This window comes from Polypterus senegalus, chromosome 8, assembly GCF_016835505.1.
Source record: "Polypterus senegalus isolate Bchr_013 chromosome 8, ASM1683550v1, whole genome shotgun sequence".
Classification (NCBI taxonomy): Eukaryota; Metazoa; Chordata; class Cladistia; order Polypteriformes; family Polypteridae; genus Polypterus; species Polypterus senegalus.
This window is the reverse complement of record NC_053161.1, coordinates 94,443,697-94,469,824: the sequence shown is the minus strand read 5'-3', so window position 1 is coordinate 94,469,824 and position 26,128 is coordinate 94,443,697. Positions and strand designations below refer to the sequence as shown.

The 26,128-nt window shown below is 39.4% G+C and overlaps 1 protein-coding gene across 1 annotated transcript in view; it reads left to right on the top strand.

Moving 5' to 3' along the window:
- Nucleotides 1-26,128, top strand: part of snd1 (staphylococcal nuclease and tudor domain containing 1) — a 449,554-nt gene that overhangs the window by 138,863 nt on the left and 284,563 nt on the right. The window contains exon 10 of the mRNA XM_039761451.1: nucleotides 2,468-2,581. Coding sequence (XP_039617385.1) covers nucleotides 2,468-2,581 — 114 coding nt within the window. The remainder of the gene's footprint in view (nucleotides 1-2,467; nucleotides 2,582-26,128) is intronic.

Below are 26,128 nucleotides of genomic sequence, written 5' to 3'. Positions count from 1 at the left end.
ATGTGTCCAAAATTGTTGCAAAGGATAGCAAAATTTAAGAATGTTATAAGTGGTAAACACTTGGTATACAAATAGAGAAAATGCTCAGTAAATTCGAGCATACATTTAGTATTTTTCAGTGTAGCCTTGGTGTATATTATTATACCATTTCAAATTGTATTCTAAAGTGAAGCATTTATTTATTTTTTTTTTTTTATACATTTTTAAAAATACAATGCCAGTGTTGCAGCTATATCTAGTACATTCTCACTATACTTCATTCCACTACAAAATATATTCTTCCCCGGACATTTTCATTGCCATAAACCTACCACAAAAACACAAGGGATGTTTTTTGAAATTGAAACTATTCAGGAAATTTTAAGGTTTGAGGTTTTGATTAATCTCAACGTTTTAGACCTCCCAGCGTCCAAAAAGACCATTTTTGGAATTCTGTCTCTCTTTCTATGCATGTATGAGTACGCTTCCATTTAGGTGAACCAAATTTTGCATACAGGTATTAGGTACAAAATGTAGATTTCTATCAACTTTTGGGCTTTTTCTGTTAACCAGAAGTGGTACTTTATCTTTTATTCATGCAGCTGCAGAGCCCGATTTTCAACTTTTATAATAATTGTTCAATATATTGTTAATTTGATTTGTTGTTGTTGGTTCTTTAATGTACATGATATAAAAATACAATCATTGTCTTGCTGTTTAATCCTCAAATATTCATCTCCGTATCTGAGTATACAGTATGAGAAAGTCTAGGGGAAACCATTCCCAATTTTTTTTTAAAATGCAAACACAGGCACTGTATCTTAACTCATCCTTTAATGTAAATCATGTCACACTATGCTTTGGAAGGTGTATTCTTTAAATTTCACAGCATTAATACATTTCATCTGCTGTGCATATGTTGCCAAATAAGTCACCTTGTAAGATTGTAATACAAAAGCATACCGAGAAGATAGCGTGCAATGCAGATAGACTAACAGTGATGGGCTTCTCACCAAACTAAGTTTAGGTCAATTTATATTTGCTTTGATTTAATCTTAAGTTAAAGATTTAGTTGTTGATCACTTTTTAGTGGTAGATGACCACAGTATTCATGATGTCAGAATCAAACTTGTGCTTTCAATTAAAGGGAAAACTTTGTTCAGGCATGAATATCGTAAAATTAGTTTTTGAGGATGGAGAAAATTAGCCATGATGACTCCAGTAACAAATAACTTTTCTAAAATCGGACAATGTGGCTTATGTTTTACCCATTGTTTCGGTTATCTATTCAGTCTTCTTTTTTGGTTAAGTTTTTGAAAACGTAATAATTTTGTATAAAACAAAAATTAAATCCAGTGGTAGCAATATTCCATCATTGGGCATCTTCATAGACACATGTATTCTCCAGTCATCAGCTTCTTTGGCCTGAAATTATTTGTGAGTAAACATGTTCTGTGGAATACTAGTGCAAAATCTGTGTACACAGTGGCAACACTTGGCAATGAACCCAGTTGCTTGAAATTCAAACTCAAAAATGCTAACCATGCACTGAATTTGTGGTGATCGGTAATTGCAGGATATTGTATTACATATAGATTTGTACTAAAATATTTTATAAATTGTACAAAATATTGCAGTGTTTCACTATAGATTCAATTACTATTATGTCCCCCCCTTTTTTTTTTTTCTTTTTCTTTTGTTAGACATTGTTTTGAAGTGGAATTGAGTAACCCATTTACAATGGCATTCTTAGGTGTATATTGTTTTAGTCACTATAGAGATTATAATCATACAATTTAAAATAGTCATTGCTAGATTTATTTTGTTAACTTTGTAAGTTGTGAATCTTTTCCATTATACCTGGAGGTTTAGCAGAAAAATGTATTACTGCTTAGATTGAATATAAAAGTACTCTGTTTAATTGTACTGTCTGAGGTTAAGTTAATTTACACCTTCATCAGTGGCTTAATCTCCCTTTGTTGCTATTAATTTTATAAAATGTACAGAGAAAAGATGATACACAACAAATAGGCACAAAGAATTAATAATATACATTTTGTTTAAAGTGGCCATCCACTGCTTCATTCATTCATGCATAGTTAATGCTTCTATGCAAGGTTAACATGGCTGCTGCCATCCTTAGGTGTGTTCCTATGCACAACTATGAATTAATTGCACCAGTATATAAACCGCAAGTGTTTTCAACAATTGACGTCTCTAGAGTAGTCTAATGCACACAGGTGACTGCATAGTGTAAGGCAATCAAAAGTACATGCATTCCATTATTGGTTTACAACTCTTGATTTCCAAAGTCGCTATTACACACCACAGTCAACTACTAGTGCTTCCATTGTGTGATTTGATCTTTTTTTTTTGATGCAATAAACTATTCATTCTTTTATAAAACCTGCTTTTCTAGTACAGTGGTGAGATATTTTATAAGTATCTGAAAGATTGGTCTATAATTTTGCTTTTTTTCCCTTCTCAGGTGATGCAAATTGTCAATGCAGATGCTATTGTAGTGAAGTTAAATTCTGGTGATCACAGGACCATCCACTTGTCTAGTATCAGACCTCCTAGAATTGAAGGAGATGCAAACCAAGTAAGTTTTTATATGAATTACTACTAAAGTACTGTAGCTGGATTGTCCCTCATTTTGAAGAAAATGGTGGAAGTTGTTCCATTCATAGTTGTAAAAAGAATTGTAATAACTGGTATTTTAGTAGGTGAAGCTCTTTGAGCTTCTTTTTTGTGGTTACACTGCAGAATTTGCATGACTCTTGACACTTCATCTTAGATGTGATCCCTTTTTTATTTGTCATGCTTAACATTTTGTTCAGAAGGTTGCAAGTCTTGAAATTTACATATGAGCATGTTAAACATTATTTTCAAAAACTGTTGACTGAAAACAAATAAGACTGAATACAGAAGCATACATGATTTTATCCAAATCAGCCATACTTGTAGCATTGCCTTTTTAATGAATAATTCAGTATTATTTCATGTAAAAAATGCTGGTACTTTTATATAAATATATTGATAAAATTGTAGTACATGTGGTAATATTAATGTATAATCTATGCTGGTTTAGCAAAGTAGTTGCCCTTTTGATTTGCTTTGGGAATTTCTGCTTTAAATATACATTCACCAGCCACTTCATTAGGTACAGTACACCTTACTAGTACTGGATTGGACCCCTTTAGGCCTTTTAGAACTGCCGTAATTCTTTGTGGAATATATTCAAATAGGTTCTGGAAACTTTTCAGGGATTTTGGTCGATATTGACATGACCGCATCATGCAGTTGCTGCACATACATAAAGCAAATTTCACATTTCACCACATCCTAAAGGTGCTCTGTTGGATTGTGCCAAGCAAATACCCCCACACCAGTACCACCAGCATGAACTGTTGATTCAAGGCAGGATGGATTCATGCTGTTGATGCCAAACTCTGACCCTACTTTTCCAAATGCTGTACCAGAAATCGAGTCTCTGATTTTGATGAGCCTGTGTGAATTGTAGTGCCAGTTTTGCTTCATTTCTTAGCTGACAGAAATGGCACCTGGTGTGGTCTGCTGCTGCTTTAGCCCATCTGTTTTAAGTTTTGACATGTTGTCCATTGAAAGATACTCCTCTGCATACCTCGGTTGTAAAAAGTAGTTATTTGAGTTACTATTGCCTTTCTATCAGCTCGAACCAGTCTGACAATTCTCCTCTGACCTCTAGAATTAATAAGACAATATATATAATATATATGTATATAATATATATAATGTATATGTATATAAACTGCTCAAAAAAATTAAAGGAACACTTTGAAAACACATCAGATCTCAATGGGGAAAAAGAATTCCTCCTGGATATCTATACTGATATAGACTGGGTAATGTGTTAGGAACGAAAGGATGCCACATCGTTTGATGGAAATGAAAATGATCAACCTATAGAGCCCTGAATTCAAAGACGCCCCAAAAATCAGAGTGAAAAAATTATGTGGCAGGCTAGTCCATTTTGCCAAAATTTAATTGCAGCAACTCAAAATTGTACGCAGCACTTTGTATGGCCCCTGTGTTCTTGTATACATGCCTGACAACAACGGTGCATGCTTCTAATGAGATGACAGATGGTGTTGTGGGGGATCTCCTCCCAGATCTGGACCAGGGCATCACTGAGCTCCTGGACAGTCTGAGGTGCAAACCTGGTGGCATTGGATGGACCAAAACATAATGTCCCAGAGGTGTTCTGTTGGATTTAGGTCAGGAAAGTGTGGTGGCCAGTCAATGGTATCAATTCCTTCATCCTCCAGGAACTGCCTGCATACTCTCACCACATGAGGCCAGGAATTGTCGCGCACCAGGAGCCACTGTACCAGCATAGGGTCTGACAATGGGTCCAAGGATTTCATCCTGATACCTAATGGCAGCCAAGGGTGCCTTTGTCAAGCCTGTAGCGGTCTGTGTGACCCTCCATGGATATGCCTCCCCAGACAATCATTAACCCACCACCAAACTGCTAATGCTGAATGATGTTACAGGCAGCATAATGTTCTCCATGGCTTCTCCAGACCCTTTCACTTCTGTCACGTGCTCAGGGTGAACATGCTCTCATCTGTAAAAAGCACAGGGCACCAGTGGTGGATCTGCCAATTCTGGTATTCTATGGCGAATGCCAATCGAGCTGCATGCTGTTGGGCAGTGAGCTCAGGGCCCATTAAAGGATATGGGGCCCTTGGGTCACCCTCATGAAGTCTTTCTGGTTGTTGAGTCAGAGACATTCACACCAGTGGCCTGCTGGAGGTCATTTTGTAGGGCTCTGGCAGTGCTCATCCTGTTCCTCCTTGCCCAAAGGAGCAGATACTGGTCCTGCTGATGGGTTATGGACCTTCTATGGCCCTCTCCAGCTCTCCTAGTGTAACTGCTTGTCTCCTAGAATCTCCTCCATGCCCTTGAGACTGTGCAGGGAGACACAGCAAACCTTCTGGCAATGACACGTATTGATGTGTCATCCTGGAGAAGTTGGACTACCTGTACAACCTCTATAGGGTCCAGGTATCGCCTCATGCTACCAGTAGTGACACTGACTGTAGCCAAATGCAAAACTAGTATAGAAACAGTCAGAAAAGATGAGGAGGAAAAAATGTCAGTGGCCTCCACCTGTTAAACCATTCCTGTTTTGGGGGTCATCTCATTGTTGCCCCTCAAGTGCATCTGTTGTTAATTTCATTAACACCACAGCAGCTGAAACTGATTAACAACCCCCTCTGATACTTAACTGACCAGATTAATATCCCATAAGTTTCATTGACTTTATGCTATACTCTGATTAAAAAGTGTTCCTTTAATTCTTTTGAGCAGTATATATATAAAATATATATACATACACACACACACAGTGGAACCTCGGTATACGTCCTTAATCTGTTCCAGACCCTTTGACTTCTACCAAACAAATTTTTCCCATAAGCAATAATGGGAAAATGATTAATCCATTCCCATGAAAAAAAAAAAATCCTATTGCTATTGGCATATTATACATTGATGGGGTTGTATAAAATAATTTAAACACTGCTTAATACTAAAATACATAAATAAAAAAGCAATTAGATGAAATAAATGAAAATTTTACATCACTTTACTTTTTAATAACATCTTTGTTTTTCACAATCGTAGATCCCGTCGTTCTCGACAAACGGTATGCAACAGCCATGTCCCGGATACACATGCCACCTTCATACTTTTCAACAATCAATTCAAATTTACATGAAAAAAACACAAAATCACGTTGTGACGATGCAGGTTTGCCGTATGCTCCCATCTGCTGCCAGGGAGCCCTTGAATCCTACACTGTCGGTAATGTGCCTCGCTGCTAAGCTCATCGGTAACAACAAAGCAAGGGGATGGTGAAAAAGTGCTAAGTGCTTTTATTAAAACAACTAGCAAAATACCCGCGCTTCGCAGTGGCGAAGTACTGCATTAAAATTTTTATTAAGAAGAAAATTAAACCATTTTAAACTGAGGGAAAATATGCCAATAATTATTTGTTAAGGATCTCTTTGTATACCATATTGTGAGTTCGGCCCTCCGATTGTAACATGACCAAGCTGTGCGCTGAGCTTACTCTTGAACATGCAACGTACAGTTGGCCATGTGAACAGTAATCTTGTCTCAAATCTCACAGCTTGGATTGCTGCTGTCATAATCGATTTGAGGTTCATGGGTTGTTTCAATTACGACAGTATTTGCAGGATTTGTTATGTTGAAGTGACATTTGGCATCTGTCAAGCGTTGTAAGCACACAACCGGTTTCATCGATAAAATCACATCCAGCTTTTGAGAGTTTAAACATCAAAGTGTCCACTTCTGAAATCGTCACCTGTGAATCTAAGATGTTTAAGAGGCATTGGCGGTTGTCGAAAGGTGTAAAATATTTGGCCATTTTGGTACACTTGAAAGCGACAACCGAACAATTCAGAGGCAGCCATCAATTCGCATGCAGGACCATAGGTGGAGGGCTTAAGCATTTCACTCTTCTAGTGCTCCTCTGTAGTATAATTATCTCCTGTGCTATAATCAGTCCACACCTTGAACCTGTCCCAGTCATTCAATACATAAGACTGAATGTTCCTCCGGATATCAAGAGTGAGCCTGATATGGCCGTGCAATATGTAACAAAGCGAATGGAAAAGGTAGGTGCTATCTCCGGGCATGGAAACCACTTGGTAAGTGACAGTTCTTTTATCGATGGTGATCATCTCGATAGAGATGGTAATGGGGATTGGAATGATAAAGGAAATAGGTACCCGAGCAATGTAAAGTAAGTGTAAAATACCTATATAATAACTATAATTGTAATAAACAAACAATAAAACAGTGGAGAAGCTGTGGATAAAACAAAAAGGCTGTAGTTATCCGTAGGGAGACATGAATCCTGTGGCGAAGCAAGGAAGGGAATGTAGAGACCGGAGCGACGGATGGTCTTATATAGGCAGGCAGCCAACAACGTGTGAGGCGTTGGGATGGGGGACCCAATGCCACCTCACACTGTGACAGAGGTGCAGGCTATGGACGTATATATGTACGCAAGTAGGATTCAGTTAGCGTTGGGAACCCGTGTACCAAATTTCTTGAAGATGGGCCCATAAGTAACAAAGATTGTTGAAAAGTTCAATATGGTGGCCGGCAGTGGCATCATACCACCGAAATAAGTACATACATTGGTTTTGGTTAGTGCAGGGAAGCTGCCTACCAGATTTCGAGAAGATGGGGCCATAAATAAGAAAGTTCAACATGGCGGACGTTGTTGACCGTTATGACCATTACGCGTAGAATTTCAAAATGAAACCTGCTTAACTTTTGTAACCTACACGGGAAGTTGGAAAAATAGTGACGTTTGGAAAATTCAATATGGAGACCGACAGTGGCGTTATACCACCAAAATAAGTACGTACATCGGTTTTGGTTAGCACAGGTAAGCCACCTACCAAATTTCGTGAAGGTGGGGTCAGCCTTCTACCTACACGGGAAGTTTGAAAATTGGTGACTTTGGAAAGTTCAATATGGCGGCCGACAGTGGCGTCATACCATTGAAATAAGTAAGTACATCGGTTTCGTTTAGCGCAGGGAAGCCGCCTACCAAATTTCGTGAAGATGGGGCCATAAATAAGAAAGTTCAACATGGCGGACGTTGTCGACCGTTACGTGTAGAATTTCGAAATGAAACCTGCTTAACATTTGTATGTAAGCTGTAAGGAATAAGCCTGCCAAATTTCTGCTTTCTACCTACATGGGAAGTTGGAGAATTAGTGATGAGTCAGTCAGTCAGTAAGGGCTTTGCCTTTTATTATTATAGATTAACAAAACAAGGTGTTCAAATTAAAGTGCAGTCTCCAAAGTTCCAATAAATAATCCATAAAATCAGAAGTGAAACGTGGAGGTTAAAAACAATAGAAAAAAGTCTTCTTAAAAACAACGAAGTTAAAAGCAGGAAGCATTCTTTAAAAAAAAAAAAAACAAGAAGCCCGGTGCCTGCTTCTCAACTGGGGAGTTGCCCTACTTGCAGCTGACCTTCGGTCTGCCTGCTTCAGCCACTTCATCCATGCGCTCGCTCTCTCTCTCTCTCGTCCGTTCTTTTTTACTTCCCTTCAAGCCAACTCGCGCTTCTGTTTATCAAGATAAGCAGCCCTCTCTCTCTCACTCATTCAACCTCCCGTCTTCTTTTTCTTTTTACTCCCCTTCTAGCTCACTCGTGCTTCTGTTTATCAAGATAAGCAGCCCCAGGAACAATCATGAATGCGGACGGTCCCTCACAAGTGCACTTTGCTGAGAAACGCCCACATCACTAATCGCCCTGACAACCTTCAGCCACATAACCCCCACGCCCCCTCACCAAGCTGCGAACGCGGTGATTATTTTAAAGCTGGACTTTGACAGGAGCTGTGGACCCACTATAATCACACATGTGAAAGTTCACAGAGAGTTATAGTGCGGGTTGTTCACTGAATGCTAGCAACTGGCGCACTAACGCTTGTGGGCAGTCGTGGCTTTGTCTCGAGAGAGGTAAATCAGGTTAGCATGCGAGTTGTATTCCAAACAAAGGTCGTATACCAAGCAAAATTTTTTGTGTCCAAACAGGACATATACCAAAATGGACTTATTCCAAAGCAGACGTATACCGAGGTACCACTGTATATATATTATATTATATAATATATAATATTATATAATATATAATATATAATATATATTTTATATATATATAATATATATAGTTTTATATTTTATATATATATATATTTTTTATATAAAATATATATATATATTTTATATATATATATTTTTTATATAAAATATATATATATATATATATTTTATATGTGCGTATAATATATGTATGTATGTATATGTATAGCTTTACAGTGAAAGGGTTTCAGTGCCAAGTTAAATGTTACACTCAAGGATGTTTGATTTCTGAACAGTAAGTTTGCTTTTATTATTATACATTTTCTAATGTAATAGCAAATTGTTAAACAGTATTACCATGAGAGGGATGATTATGAAATAAACCAAAAAGCTTAAGTTCAGTTTTCAAATTTAAATGTCACTTTCTGTGTATCAAATTTGTTTCTCTCCAGAAATTTGCTTGTAACATTCCTTAAACACGTGGAAAAATATGTATTTTTGAAGAATGAGCTGTGTACGTCTACAAGTTAATTTATTTTGGTTAGGTAACATTTTGAGCAATACCACTTCATTTTTTTGAGTAATAACATTTTTAAGTAAAAGCCAAATGCATTTCCATTCAAAAACAGTGGAGGATGTATGAGGAGATTCTTTCAAAAGAGCTCTTCCACATATTTGATGGTATTCCAAATCAAAGAAATGATCATTGTTTAAAAAGAGAATAGTTATTTATTTTTCCTTTAGCAGCAGAAGTTGACAAAATTTGCACCCCATTACGAATTGCACCAAACACAATTATCTAATCTTTTGGAGTGATAATGAAGTAGTATGGGATGCTGATATATATTGGGCAATATTGAATTTTTGTCAATATATCTGTAGAACCTTCCTCAATATTATAAGGTTAAAGTTTTTTAAGGCACATTTTATCAAGCAAGTATTTATTGATATAGATGGCTTCAGGTTCCCAGTGGAGTCCAGATAGGATTAAAACCATTTTTATTTTTTACTTGCGGTGCTGAAAATCTTGAAATTCTGGTACCTAATGGTTTTGAAATTTGGGTTATTTGGTTTCTTTACAGCACTGATGTACTGAGCACACCCTAGGCTGTGGTTGAAGTGTTTTCTGTACATAAAGCACTTTGATTAGTGAGAAAATCACAATATAAATGTAATTAATATGTAGTATATGTTGATGGGCATCAAGGTACTCCATTGTTTGGCGGTTCTGCTTCATGGATCCATGCTTGGCATGAGCATTTAGAACCTGCACATTTTTCCTTGTTATGGTATATTTCACTCTGGGGTCTCTTGTGTTCTGATCCATCCTCAAAGGCATACAGGTACGGTTGAATAGAGATTTCTGTTGAGCATGAAAGCAGATGTTTGCATGAGAGACCCTTGCAATGGACTGGTGATCTGTCAGGTGGTGGTACCTGCATTGTGCTCAGTGTTGCTGATGAAGCTCCAACACCTCCTATTCTGAATTAGGTTAAACAGGCCTGACAATGTATGCATGATATTTATGTTTATTTGCACGTCATTCTTAATTAATGAAATGAATTCTGAATTGGAATTTCAGTTTAATAGGTGATCTTGCATATTCTTTTCTGCTTGGTCATATTTATGGAAAAGTATATTTTCTACTTTTTTCTACCTCCTAAATTCACTGTCTGTTTTCTGTTAATGATCAAGGCAGTTATTAAGAACTTTCTGATACGTCCACCAGTTTATACATTTTCAGTATATAATAAAACATACCAATCTTTCTAATGTGCTGCATCTTCCATGACAGTCTGCCATTAGTGGACTGGAAATATTAAGAGTTTGATTTGTATGTGAAAATGTTACAACCTCCTTTCGGAAAGAGGAAGGCAAAGAAAGAGAGTAAAAGTTAAAATACGTTATAAGCTAATGCTCTAATAATTTAAAGTGCATGCCAATGTTCACTGTTGTAAAATTGTTTTCTCAAGACCATGCATTTTTTTCAGTGGGTGTTAATAGTAAATGTAACTTAAACTGGTTAAATGTTAAACATTTTATGTGAAAATATTTTTTTTCATATTTTTTTTTCTAGGAAAACTAATACTTAAAGACACCAGCAATATCTACGCAAAATTTATTGTTAATCATCAGTCTTTGCTGCCTGAATATCAGTATTGTTATTGGTCTAAAAAAATCCATTATGGTTTTTAAACATGAGAAAATTGAATTTTTGTCATTATGCGTTATAGTGTACCTTTTTACCAGAAAAGCGGACGATAAGTCTTTTTGTATCTAAATGACAGTGTACAACCTTGAGCATGATATCACATTCATCTTTGTCACTGCAGACAACAGCTGAGGAAATGATCCAACAAGTCTATATATTTCACCTGGTGACACATTTGCAGTATATCAATAGAGCATAAATTGCATAAGGTATATAGGCAACCTGAAGCTGCAAGCCTTCAGAAGGGTTATAATTTAGTGTGTCTTCAGAAGTAAATGTTTTATTGTACCATTATAAAAACAAACTTTTCACTCCCAATTTCAAACTCCACTTTTGGAGCTGTCTTATTTAAGTGTATAATTTTTCTTCAGAGTTAACACAGACAGGTAATATGAAAAATGGAAGGATTAAAATTCTCTATTAAATTTGTTCCTTTTTATGTTTTTCTTTGAAAGCATAAGCAGCTTTACTTACTTTTCATTTACAGTGTAATTTGTTTTCCAGCTTTCAATCATGAAATGCCGTATAATTTTAAGAGGCATTTAAATATACATAACTGCATTTCTGCTGTAAACCGAACCTTAAGGCAGTTTTGTTTCTTTGCAGACATGTTTGCATGTTTTATTATGTAGCCACTTTGATACAAGTGGCTGTTTAGTTTGAATGGAGGAAAGTTACAAATCATTATATGTAATAAGTAATATAAATAGATTAGAATTTATTGCATTCAAAGGCAAAAGATTTGCATGTTAAAAAATGTATGTCTCCTTCTCATCAAACTTATTTTTGATTTATTCATTTTAATTTCAATAGTTTTGGTAAATGTTTTTCAGCTTTCAAACACATGTTCAGTATGCACATAATGTGTCTTTAATTTGAATTTCAATTCATTTTTATCAAGACATCTCCTTTTTTCCTTCCTTAGGGATTTTTTTGTAGTGCGCTTAAATATGTAGCTGTCACTAATGATTAGTAATACTGTAGTATTGCATTTTTTGCTGTGTCAGGGGCAGTAATTTGATCATGAAACATCATTTATTTTACATATTTTTTGGGAAGCAATCAGAAACCAGCACTATTGCTGGCTTGACACTAGAACTAAACAGTATTTTTTTGAATAGATTAAAATTCTATAATATAGCACAGTACTAGTTCTATCACTGTAGTTTTTATTTTGCCATAAAACTGTAAATACCTACAATTATCTTACCAGAGTAATGACTTGTGAATGTTGCCTTCCTTTTGTTAGCCTATAAATTTTCATGGTTACTACTACATGTTATTTTCAGAGGTATATGTTGCAGATAGAAGATATTGTAATTGCAATTTATAGTGTGTCTGGCCAGATCTTAGTAGTCTTATCCATGATGTTGTATTCCTTTTTCCAGGATGTAGACAGAGTCTTTAAGCCTGCAGACCAGTAATTGTGACTTTTAAGGTAGCAGTCAAGTGAATTTAACAGATTAAGTGTTACCTAGGATTATCTGAAAGGCATGTTTAAGGGGGGATCTAAAGGCATGCCATTCAAGGCATATGCCATCTAACATGCAGAGGTGTGAAATCAAACCAGGAACATCTCGATCACTAAGCAGCAGTTCTTACTCATGCACCAATGAAGCAGATATCTGTAAGACCGCCATGTTTCCTCTGTGAAAAATGCAAATGTCCTTTACTTAGTATCAATTGATATTTGGTTTTCAGTTTTCACACATTGATAGCAAAATGTAACTTGAACATTTTCTTCAGTTTTATTCTTGAATACAAGCACACTTGTTTTTTTTATACTTTTGTGAAAGTGTTAATTTGATTTTTGGACTTCAGTTTTAACACATTACACACTTCACATCAACATTTTGTCATTATCACTATGACTTTTGAAAGAAATTCTGTTTTACTTATGTGTTCAACATTTGTTGCCTCTCAAGAAATAACATTTACACAGATCAATGTAGACATGGAACACACATGAAATGTATGCATTTAGAATCTATTTTCATATACAATTCCAGACACCTCACTCTGAGATAAACAGACTTCAGTTGAGAATATTTTGTTTCTGACTTCAGCTGCCTCAGTGGTGGATGCAAAACAATGGCACCGTCCGTGTCAATGCAGTGATGAGGAGGTGTGAGTAAAATCAAGGGGGCTTGGCATTACGGATATTTTTGCAGGCTTAAGGGATTCTACTGTTAAGGATGAAATGCAGGGGCACTACACCCTGGTAATCTGATTTTGTTTTATCTGAGAATTTGTCAAATATGGTGTACACAGTAAATATGCATGCTTGGCAAACTGCTTCATGTTTCCATTGTAAAATAACATTAGGTAATAATATAAAGCATAGTTATCTTTTGAATATGTTATGTTTCACATGTGAGTTTTCAATAGCAAAACTTACTAAAAACTAAATTAGGAAATCTTGGTCAGATCAAGGCTGACAAAAATTAGTATATCCTTGGTTAAATTCTAAAAGTGTATGTACTAGTACTTGTTCTGTTTCTGCTATTTTTAGTACTGCACTGATCCTTGATGGCTTTGAATGTACAAATTCATGGCATAGTGTGTTATCTATCCTGTTGTACTCTTGGAGGATGACCTTCTTGAATACCTTTTTTTTTTATTGATGGGGGAATGTTGTGCATCTTGTATTTTCAGAATTCCCTCCTGTTGCTCAGCTGGGTTGAGGTAACATGACATATCTGGCTACTGCAGTACTTTCACTCAAAATTGGTTTTCGTCTCACCAGCCCAAAGAACAGATGTGAAAAAGTGTTCACTTTTTTAATATGGATCTTCATAAAGGCTAAATGGGCAGTATTGTGCTTTGGCTTCTTCAGTGGCTTCTTGTGTGGATGGCAGTCATTCTACTTCTTTGCATTTTACTGTAGTTTGGTTTTCTACATCTTTTGCCAGCTGTAATGCACCTGGTTTTCATTTGTCATACATGTCTTTTCAGCACAATATGCTCATCATATCTAAATATTTCAGGCTTTATGACAAGTCCATATTTTGTGAATATCTATCACTATTGATACAGTATTTTGGTTTAATAAGTGATATGCTAATCTTGTACCCTTGTCGTCTTTTGTGTAATAAAATAATTTTCCAGAAGTCTAAAGATGATTCATTCTAACTCATTCAGTGAGTTAAGTACCACTCTTAATTGAAGATAAACTGATTACACCTATTTGAGTATGATGGCTCAACAGATTCATCTGCTAATCAGTAACCCTTATTTAATGTCAGCAAACAGTTTCCAGTTTCCTAGAGTTTTAGTATACAATTTTTCCAAGTGTGTTCTAATTTTTTTCTACATGGCCTGTTACCATTTTTGTTTAAAAAAACAAAACAAACCAAAACATTACTATTGTTGCAGACATACTGCTGTCATATAGTAACACCAAATCTTTGTTTCTTGTAAAGAGAGAGAGATGGATTTGTTAATTTTCAGCAGGGGTGTACTCATTTCTATTGTATACTGTATATATGAGTCTCTTCTTATATTTTTGTATTTTTATATGTGAACCTACATTGAAGAGCCTCTGCATTAAACCCACCAGCTTAAAATTATGTAATTCCCTTTTGTGCCACCATAACAGCTCTGATCTATCGAGGCATAGCCTTCACAAGACATTTGAAGGTGTCATGTGGTATCTGGCACCAAAGCTTTAGCTGCAGATCTGTAGGTTGTGAGGTAGGGCCTCCATGGATTGGACATCCCACAGATGCTTGGATCGGATTGAGCATTTGATAGGAAAAAAGCAGTTTTAACAGAGTTGCAGGCATCCAGCTGCACAAAGCCCCCACTTGCATTTCAAACTAAGTGCCTGAATGTAACTTGTACCTGGATCTGCCTGAATTTCATCTGATAACAAATGTGTAAAACAGAAATGCACTGAAATTTCTCCAGAGGCTTGTCTGCAGACCTCTTGAGGCATGAAATGGACCCAAGCAAGGACAAAATCATAAAATTCAATGGTTGACAACTAAGATGGTTAGAAGAACCCACCAATTAGAAGACAGTGATTTTTTAGCCGGAAGAGATTTTTGATCATTTCAAGAGAAGGCTCAACCTTCCTTTAAAACTCTGCACCCTCCTGAAGAACCTGTCTCTCTGAGGTATTTGCTGGACACTGGCTAAACTTTCTGGGATTCTCTCAGGGTGGGGGTACTCTACAAAATGACTTTGTAAAATCTTCTCGTAAACTGGCCGCTGTGGGCCTCCTGCTTGGAGTGCCGACTTCCACAAACATTTCTTTGTGGAACAGAAGCTGAGATCCAGTCTTTTGAGCTAAAGCTGTGTGCCAGTAGTTTGCCAAGGCTAAGAAGCAGCCATCACTTCAAGAAGGGAACTTCAGTAAAAAAAAAGAAATGCTTTTCCCCAAGATGCAGCAACAAGATCAGAACAAAAAACCAAGCGCAGTCACTAACTACAACCACATGAAGGGATGCAAATGAATATAATGTTGCATTAGTGCAACAACGTTTTCAGAAATGTGCAATACAGGTCATAAAATGAATTATTCCAAATGTCATATATACCCAAGCCTCTTTTTTTTTTGTCAGCGCGGCTTTAACATCATAGTATCTGAAGGTGCTTACTAATTCAGCATGAGCAGAAGCACTCAATTTAGTAAAATAGATCTCAGACAAATAATAACAATTCGTAAAGACGATATAAAAATAGCGTCCACAAACAGAGTCATTAGTTCCTGTATGTTCTGTGGTCATACGTAATTTCCGTTTCACGTGGTCATACGTAATTTCCGTTTCAAATGGGAAAAGAATTTTATATATACACTAATAAAAGGCAAAGCCCTCACTCACTCACTCACTCACTCATCACTAATTCTCCAACTTCCCGTGTAGGTAGAAGGCTGAAATTTGTCAGACACAAACCAGATTTCAAGACCATGAAAACCTGATGTTTGTCATGCTCCTCGAGCCCCAGTAGTTTCGGGAATACATGAAAAATTTCACGCATGCGGCCTTCTCCACTTTAATACAACAGCCACGGAGCGCTTTTTGATCTGTTTCGGCTAAAAACAGAACTGACTGTAATGTATGCCATGGATGATTTTGCAGGAGAATCTCCCACTGATCTTCTTGACTTCCTTCATCAGAAAAATCTGAATGAGAGCATGGGGCAGCTGTTCACATTGGTATATTTGGCGGTGAGCATTCCTGTGTACACTGCTTCTGTCGAGCGGACATTTTCAACCATGAAGTGAAATCAAACATATGCCAGAAATGCCATTGGGCGGGTTCGCCTTTCAGCATTAGCTTCGATGGCGATAGAAAGTGAGGTTTTGATGGAACTGAAGCAAATGGATAATCCGTACGACAGAGTAATTGAACTGTTTTTGAGGAAAGAGAGGAGGATGGATCTTGTTTACAAATAATCCGAATTTTTGGTGAGTAAAATGTTGCGATTTTCCTAAATGATATTGCAAGTTTATGAGTTATTATTGATGTTTTTTATGTGTGTCGTGGCTGTGGCTGCAATAGAAAGGAACTTGTCCATCCCTGGTTTGTCTATAAAATAAAGGCATTTATTGTGGTTACAGGAGTATGTGTGTGTGTGTGTGTGTGTATATATATATATATATATATATATATATATATATATACATCCCGATCTACATACTGTCAAATAAACGAACCACACACCGTGGCGCAACACGAGAGGCTTTGCCTCTAGCGCTGACGTCCGAGGTTCGATTCCCGAGAGGGGTGCAGTGCGTGTGTATGCCTGGTGAGCCTAGAATTAGGGCGAAACATGTACTGCGTATTGTTTGCATTATTTGACAGTAAAACTATTTCAATATATTCAATATATATACAGTGGTGTGAAAAACTATTTGCCCCCTTCCTGATTTCTTATTCTTTTGCATGTTTTTCACACAAAATGTTTCTGATCATCAAACACATTTAACCATTAGTCAAATATAACGCAAGTAAACACAAAATGCAGTTTTTAAATGATGGTTTTTATTATTTAGGGAGAAAAAAAAATCCAAACCTACAATACCCTGTGTGAAAAAGTAATTGCCCCTGAACCTAATAACTGGTTGGGCCACCCTTAGCAGCAATAACTGCAATCAAGCGTTTGCGATAACTTGCAATGAGTCTTTTACAGCGCTCTGGAGGAATTTTGGCCCACTCATCTTTGCAGAATTGTTGTAATTCAGCTTTATTTGAGGGTTTTCTAGCATGAAGCGCATTTTTAAGGTCATGCCATAGCGTCTCAATTGAATTCAGGTCAGGACTTTGACTAGGCCACTCCAAAGTCTTCATTTTGTTTTTCTTCAGCCATTCAGAGGTGGATTTGCTGGTGTGTTTTGGGTCAAGCTTCAGCTTGAGTTGACGAACAGATTGCCGGACATTCTCCTTCAGGATTTTTTGGTAGACAGTAGAATTCATGGTTCCATCTATCACAGCAAGCCTTCCATGTCCTGAAGCAGCAAAACAACCCCAGACCATCACACTACCACCACCATATTTTACTGTTAGTATGATGTTCTTTTTCTGAAATGCTGTGTTCCTTTTACGCCAGATGTAGCGGACATTTGCCTTCCAAAAAGTTCAACTTTTGTCTCATCAGTCCACAAGGTATTTTCCCAAAAGCCTTGGCCATCATTGAGATGTTTCTTAGCAAAATTGAGATGAGCCCTAATGTTCTTTTTGCTCAACAGTGGTTTGCGTCTTGGAAATCTGCCATGCAGGCCGTTTTTGCCCAGTCTCTTTCTTATGGTGGAGCCGTGAACAGTGACCTTAATTGAGGCAAGTGAGGCCTGCAGTTCTTTAGACGTTGTCCTGGGGTCTTTTGTGACCTCTCGGATGAGTCGTGTCTGCGCTCTTGGGGTAATTTTGGTTGGCCGGCCACTCCTGGGAAGGTTCACCACTGTTCCATGTTTTTGCCATTTGTGGATAATGGCTCTCACTGTGGTTTGCTGGAGTCCCAAAGCTTTAGAAATGGCTTTATAACCTTTACCAGACTGATAGATCTCAATTACTTCTGTTCTCATTTGTTCCTGAATTTCTTTGGATCTTGGCATGATGTCTAGCTTTTGAGGTGCTATTGGTCTACTTCTCTGTGTCAGGCAGCTCCTGTTTAAGTGATCTCTTGATTGAAACAGGTGTGGCAGTAATCAGACCTGGGGGTGGCTACGGAAATTGAACTGAAATTGTGATACACCACAGTTAGGTTATTTTTTAACAAGGGGGCAATTACTTTTTCACACAGGGCCATATAGGTTTGGATTTTTTTTCTCCCTAAATAATAAAAGCCATCATTTAAAAACTGCATTTTGTGTTTACTTGTGTTATATTTGACTAATGGTTAAATGTGTTTGATGATCAGAAACATTTTGTGTGACAAACATGCAAAAGAATAAGAAATCAGGAAGGGGCAAATAGTTTTTCACACCACTGTATATCAGCGCTACCCGATTCATTTTACCCTCGCACCCCCTTGGTTTGAGAATAACTATGAAAAAATATGAGGTTAACACAGATAAACAGATCACCAATTGAAGCTTCATGAATAATGGATACTTTATTCGCCATCAATAATTGTTTTGGTAAAGCCATACTCAGTGTAATCCTCCTTCCATGTTCTAATTTTTTCGCGACTAGCCATGATTAAATGAGCGGTAAAAAGTAAGAGCGAAGCGAGGGTGACTTATCCAGGCAGGCGACAGCTCAATAGCTCGAATTTGGATATAAGTAGTATAAGTAGTTATCTATATATAAGTAGTTTCTATTTAGTCGACATCTTATCTTTGGTAGGAATGTTGAATTTACTCTTAAACTTTATATGGTGAAGAAAAATTTATGCAATGATGACTAAATTTAACTTACATTCTTACCAAACATATTTCTGTCGACTAAATAAAAATTACTTATATTTAAAATTTAAATAGAACTTGAACAGATACGGTAGTTCATGATACTCACGCAGCACTTCAGTAAGTGCACGTAAGAGCAGGAGTCATCCGTTTTAACAAGCAGCATATTGCACTGATACGAAATAGCCTGCCCATTTAATTATTTAGGAATGGATTGATAAATTAAGATTTTGTACAAATAATGTTTTTCATTTTTCTTCCTTGATGGATTCTGGCACCCACGGAAACAGCTGCTCGCACCCCAAAGGAGATATAGAGAGAGAGAGATGTAGATCCATCCATCCATCCTCTTCCGCTTATCCGAGGTCGGGCCCAGACTTCCCTCTCCCCGGCCACTTCTTCCGGGAGAATCCCAAGGCGTTCCCAGGGCAGCCGGAGACATATTCCCTCCAGCGTGTCCTGGGTCTTCCCCGGGGCCTCCTCCCGGTTGGACGTGCTCGGAACACCTCACCAGGGAGGCATCTAGGAGGCATCCTGATCAGATGCCCGAGCCACCTCATCTGACTCCTCTCGATGCGGAGGAGCAGCGGCTCTACTCTGAGCCCCTCCCGGATGACTGAGCTCCTCACCCTATCTTTAAGGGAAAGCCCAGACACCCTGCGGAGGAAACTCATTTCAGCCGCTTGTATTCGCGATCTCGTTCTTTCGGTCACTACCCATAGCTCATGACCATAGGTGAGGGTAGGAATGTAGATCGACTGGTAAATTGAGAGCTTTGCCTTACGGCTCAGCTCTTTTTTCACCACGACAGACCGATGCAGAGCCCGCATCACTGCGATGCGCGCACCGATCCGCCTGTGATCTCACGATCCATTCTTCCCTCACTCGTGAACAAGACCCGAGATACTTGAACTCCTCCACTTGGGGCAGGATCTCTCCCCAACCCTGAGAAGGCACTCCACCCTTTTCCGGCTGAGGACCATGGTCTCGGATTTGGAGGTGCTGATTCTCATCCCAGCCGCTTCACACTCAGCTGCGAACCGATCCAGAGAGCTGAAGATCACGGCCTGATGAAGCAAACAGGACAACATCATCTGCAAAAGCAGTGACCCAATCCTGAGTCCACCAAACGGACCCCTTCAACACCCTGGCTGCGCCTAGAAATTCTGTCCATAAAAGTTATGAACAGAATCGGTGACAAAGGGCAGCCCTGGCGAGTCCAACTCTCACTGGAAGCGGGCTCGACTTACTGCGGCAATGCGGACCAAGCTCTGACACGGTTGTACAGGGACCGAACAGCTCTTATCAGGGGTCGGTACCCCATACTCCCGAGCACCCCCACAGGATTCCCGAGGGACACGGTCGACGCCTTTTCCAAGTCCACAAAACACATGTAGACTGGTTGGGCAAACTCCCATGCACCCTCCAGGACCCTGCTAAGGGTGAAGAGCTGGTCCACTGTTCGCGACCAGGACAAAACCACACTGTTCCTCCTGAATCCGAGGTTCGACTATCCGGCGGACCCTCCTCTCCAGTACCCCCGAATAGACTTTTCCAGGGAGGCTGAGGAGTGTGATTCCTCTATAGTTGGAACACACCCTCCGGTCCCCTTTTTAAAGAGGGGACCACCACCCGGTCTGCCAATCCAGAGGCACTGTCCCGATGTCCATGCGATGTTGCAGAGGCGTGTCAACCAAGACAGTCCTACAACATCCAGAGCCTTAAGGAACTCGGGCGATCTCATCCACCCCGGGCCCTTCCACCAAGGAGTTTTTTGACCACCTTGGTGACTTCAGTCCCAGAGATGGGAGAGCCCACCTCAGAGTCCCCAGGCTCTGCTTCCTCGTGGAAGGCATGTTAGTGGGATTGAGGAGGACTTCGAAGTACTCCCCACCGACCCACAATGTTCTGAGTTGAGGTCTGCAGCGCACCATCCCCACCATATACGGTGTTGACACTGCACTGCTTCCCCCTCCTGAGATGCCGGATGGTAGACCAGAATCTCCTCAAGCCGTCAAAGTTGTTCTCCATGGCCTCTCCAAACTCCTCCCACGCCCAAGTTTTTGCCTCCGCAACCACCGACGCCACATTCCGCTTGGCCTGCGGTTACCTATCAGCTGCCTCCAGAGACCTATAGGACTTCAGCTTGACGGAATCCCTCACCGCTGGTGTCAACCAACGGGTTCGGGGATTGCCGCCATGACAGGCACTGACCACCTTGCGGCCACAGCTCCGGTCAGCTGCCCCAACAATAGAGGCATGAAGCATGGCCCATTCTGACTCAATGTCCCCCACCTCCCTCGGGACGTGGTCGAAGTTCTGCCGAAGGTGGGAGTTGAAGCTACTTCTGACAGGGGACTTTGCCAGCCATTCCCAGCAGACCCTCACAACACGTTTGGGCCTACCAGGCCTGACCGGCATTTTCCCCCACCATCGAAGCCAACTTAGCACCAGGTGGTGATCACTTGACCCATTCCGCCTCTCTTATCACCCGAATGTCCAAGACATGTGGCCGCAATTCCGATGACACGACCACAAAGTCGATCATCGAACTGAGGCCTAGGGTGTCCTGGTGCCAAGTGCACATATGAACACCCTTATGCTTAAACATGGTGTTCGTTATGGACAATCCATGACGAGCACAGAGGTCCAATAACATAACACCGCTTGGGTTCAGATCGGTGGGAGGCATTCCTCCCAATCACGTCCTTCCAGGTGTCACTGTCATTGCCCACGTGAGCATTGAAGTCTCCCAGCAGAACGAGGGAGTCCCCAGAAGGAATCCCCTCTAGCACCCCCTCCAGAGACTCCAAAAAGGGTGGATACTCCAAAGTGCTGTTCGGCGCATATGCACAAGCAACATTCATGACCCTTCGACCCCACATGAAGGTGGAAGGAGGCCACCCTCTCATCCACCGGGGTAAACCTCAATGCACAGGCTATAAGTCGGGGGGCAATAAGTATGCCCACACCTGCTCGCCGCCTCTCACCGGTGGCAACTCCAGAGTGGTAGAGTCTCCAGCCCCTCTCAAGGAGTTTGGGTCCAGAGTTCAAACTGTGCATCGAGGTGAGTCCAACTATATCTAGCCTCCTTCCCCTTCAGAGAGGTGACATTCCACGTCCCAAGAGTCAGTTTCTTTAGCCGAGGATCAGACCGCCAAGGTCCCCGCCTTCGGCCACCACCCAACTCACACTGCACCTGATCTCCTTGGCCCCTACCATAGGTGGTGAGCCCACGAGAAAGAGAACCCACGTTACCTCTTCGGGCTGTGCCTGGCCGAGCCCACTGGGTGCAGGCCCGTCAACCAGGCGCTCGCCATCAAACCCCACCTCCAGGCTGTGCTCCAGAGGGGGACCCCGGTGACCCGGGCAAGGGACAACGTTGTCCAGAGTTTTTGCTCATGATAGGAGGTTTTTTGAACCGCTCTTTGTCTCATCCCTCACCTGGGACCAGTTTGCCTTGGGTGGCCCTACCTGGGGTATAAAGCCTCGGACAACATAGCTCCTAGGATCATTGGAACACGCAAACCCCTCCACTACGATAAGGTGATGGTTCAAGGTGTGGCAAATATATATATATATATATATTTATTTATATATATATATACATATACACACACACACACACACCCCTTTTATATATATATATATACACAGTGGTTACGAAAATTATTCACACCCCCTTCAGTTTTTCACTGTTATATTGCAGCCATTTGCTAAAATCATTTAAATTATTTTTTCCCTCATTAATGTACACACAGCACCCCATATTGACAGACAAAAAAAATAATTTTTGAAATTGTTGCAGATTTATTAAAAAAGAAAAACTGAAATATCACATGGTCCTAAGTATTCAGTCCCTTTGCTCAGTATTTAGTAGAAGCACCCTTTTGAGCTAATACAGCCATGAGTCTTCCTGTGAAAGATGCAACAAGTTTTTCACACCTGGATTTGAGCATCCTCTGCCATTCCTCCTTGCAGATCCTCTCCAGTTCTGTCAGGTTGGATGGTAAACGTTGGTGGATAGCCATTTTTAGGTCTCTCCAGAGATGCTCAATTGGGTTTAAGTCAGGGCTCTGGCTGTGCCATTCAAGAACAGTCACAGAGTTGTTGTGAAGCCACTCTATTATTTTAGCTGTGTGCTTAGGGTCATTGTCTTGTTGGAAGGTCAACCTTCGGCCCAGTCTGAGGTCCTTAGCACTCTGGAGAAGGTTTTTGTCCAGGACATCCCTGTACTTGGACGAATTCATCTTTCCCTCGATTGCAACCAGTCGTCCTGTCCCTGCAGCTGAAAAATACCCCCACAGCATGATGCTGCCACCGCCATGGTTCACTGTGGGGACTATATTGGACAAGTGATGAGCTCTTTCATATTTTAGTAATAAATGTTACAACATGTAGGCATAAACTAAAAAATGTGTGAAGCTTGAGGGCCAAAGATCAAATAAACACTTTCACAAAAGGTTCACACAGAGCCCAGCAGACTTGCCATAACTCTGAGACCCGAGTTCGATTCCCAGCTGGGGAGAATTTTTTTTTTTTTTCCTTCGCCCTTCTGCCTGCATTAACTCCCTGCCTATCTATATAGTAATAAGAATTTTATTATTATATAGCAGCTTCCCTGTCTGCCTTTTAATATAGTGCCTTTCCTTCCTATCTATCTATATACAGTGCATCTGGAAAGCATTCACAGCACATCACTTTTTCCACATTTTGTTATGTTGCAGCCTTATTCCAAAATGGATTAAATTCATTTTTTCCCTCCGAATTCTACACACAACACCCCAGAATTACAACTTGAAAAAAGTTTACTTGAGGTTTTTGTAAATTTATTTAAAAATAAAAAAATTGAGAAAGCACATGTAAGTGTGTAAGTATTCACAGCCTTTGCCATGAAGCTCAAAATTGAGCTCAGGTGCATCCTGTTTCCCCTGATCATTCTTCAGATGTTTCTGCAGCTTAATTGGAGTCCACCTGTGGTAAATTCAGTTGATTGGACATGATTTGGAAAGGCACACACCTGTCTATATAAGCTCCCCCAGTTGACAGTTCATGTCGGAGCACAAACCAAGCATGAAGTCAAAGGAATTGTCTGTAGACCTCAGAGACAGGATTATGTCAAAGCTCAAATCTGGGGAAGGTTACAGAACATTTTCTGCTGCTTTGTTGGTCCCAATGAGCACAGTAGCCTCCATCATCCATAAGTGGAAAATGTTCGAAACCACCAGGACTCTTCCTAGAGCTGGCCGGCCATCCAAACTGAGCAATCGGGAGAAGGGCCTAGTGTTAAAAGTATTTGCTTCGTTGAATAACTCATCATTTAATATTGATCCTAATTAAGCTGATGAACATCATCACCTTCAGCATTTCATAAAGTGCAAGTAGGACTTGGTGATTTACATGATATATATAATTATCTAATATAAATTTCTTGATAATTATTATCATTTGGTGGTTTGCTGTCAATAGTCTTTTTGTGTTCTTCATCCTAGGGGGCCATGGGGATCTGATTTTTGCTTTTTGTTAATGCTAGCGTAGTTAGTACACATACAGCTGTATGTGAGTAAGGTGCCCAACTTAGACATATTTAGGCTATAACTTTTAAGCATATAATGTATTGTAGCTAATAAATATTTTGTCAGCAAGAAAATAACTGCCTTTTGACTCCACCCCCCAAAAGTGTTCTGTTTTGGATCCTTTATGGCTACTGTACCTGCTCACACCACTTATAACAAATGCAGTATATGTATTTTACGAACAATTACTTAAGATTTATGCAGCAACTCAAAAATGAATTTAATGCACCTTTTCTTAGAATTTAGAATAATGTTTGGCCTGATCTTAGCCACTTCCATTAGTTCACACAATAAGCATTAACATCTCATCTTTCACTGTAAGAAGCTCAATCTGGTTCCATAAAAATGATTTCACTTTAATCCACATGCACGTATAGAATTTGTAGACACTTCAATGTTGAGGCAATCTTTTCATAACCAGCTAACAAACATGTAAGTGAGAAGTTAATCACTGGTATGCAGTGATTTTGATGCCAACGATGTCTGAACGGTTTTATATTAAGTTTATGGTGCTGATTAAGAATATGATTTGGTTTTGCCAGATTGGTTTCTGAGCTATTTAATAGTTAATTAATTAACGCAACTCGTTTGAAAAGCATTCAGAATTGCAAGAATATTTTTATTTTAGTTACAACTAGTAAGTAAACAGTCTAACATCATACAAAAAAGAAATTAAAAATATCTAACAGTGACAGGAAAAAAGTTATGTATGATTTGATTAATACAATATTAATTAGTTATTGTTATTAATGTCAATGCTTCAAAAAATGCTGTTTATGTGATTTCCTTTTATGTGTTTCATCAGGACAATCACGTTGGAGACTCCAGCAGTAGTCTGCCATCATGTGTATGTCCCATCTCCTTCATATCCTGGTGGAGCCTCTCGCCCTGTTCCTTGCTGAAGTCTCCAAGGTTATCTGGAAATCTGTTAAAATGGCTAGAGAGAGTGCATCTTTATGCTCATATTAACTCACAAATTTCTGAAGTTAGCAAGCAATATCTTGCACCAATTCTTCATAATTGTCTGCTTTGTGATTACCCAAGTAGTTCTTCACAACAGAGACAAAACTCTTACAGGCCCTAGCCTCAGTGTCATTCATGCATTTGGTAAAATTGGAATTGTTCACGAGTTTACGACTCTGAGGACCATCAAAGACTCCAGCTTTTAGTTTTTTCCATGCTCAGTCCTGGTAATGATCTACAAATGTACTTGAAGCAGTTACCTGTTTTGTCCAAAGCCCTAACAAATTGCTTCATCAATCCTAGCTTAGAATGAAGCGGTGGGAGAATGATTTTGTTCTTGTCCACCAGCAGCTTGTTGATGATATTTGCAGCGCCAACAATCATTTCTTCCCTTGTAGACCATGACACTTTTGTCCAATGATCTTGCTTTACCCTGCTATCCCAGAGGCACATGAAGCATGGGTATTTTGTGTATCCAGATTGCTGTCCAAGCAAGAAGTTCACCATCTTCAGATCAACATAAATCCACCACTGATGTTCATGATAACAGATTTTCTATAATACGATTTTTACATTTGTATATTCTTCTTTAAGTTTTGTTGAGTGAGCAATGGGACGAGACCCATAATGGTTACTATTGTGCAAGAGAACACGTTTCAAGCTTCTAATGGAGCTGTGTATAAAAAGCTGCAAGTCTTCTGGTTGATATTCTGTTAGTACCATTTGAAGTACAATTCCTGGGATATCATTGCAGTATACAAGTTCATCCTCTTGGTTGAAATATGGGAGAAGCCTCTCTTCTCTTGTCTGATAGGCTGTAATTTTAGCTTCCACCTTTATAAGATTTCGTTCATTAAGTCTGGACGCTAA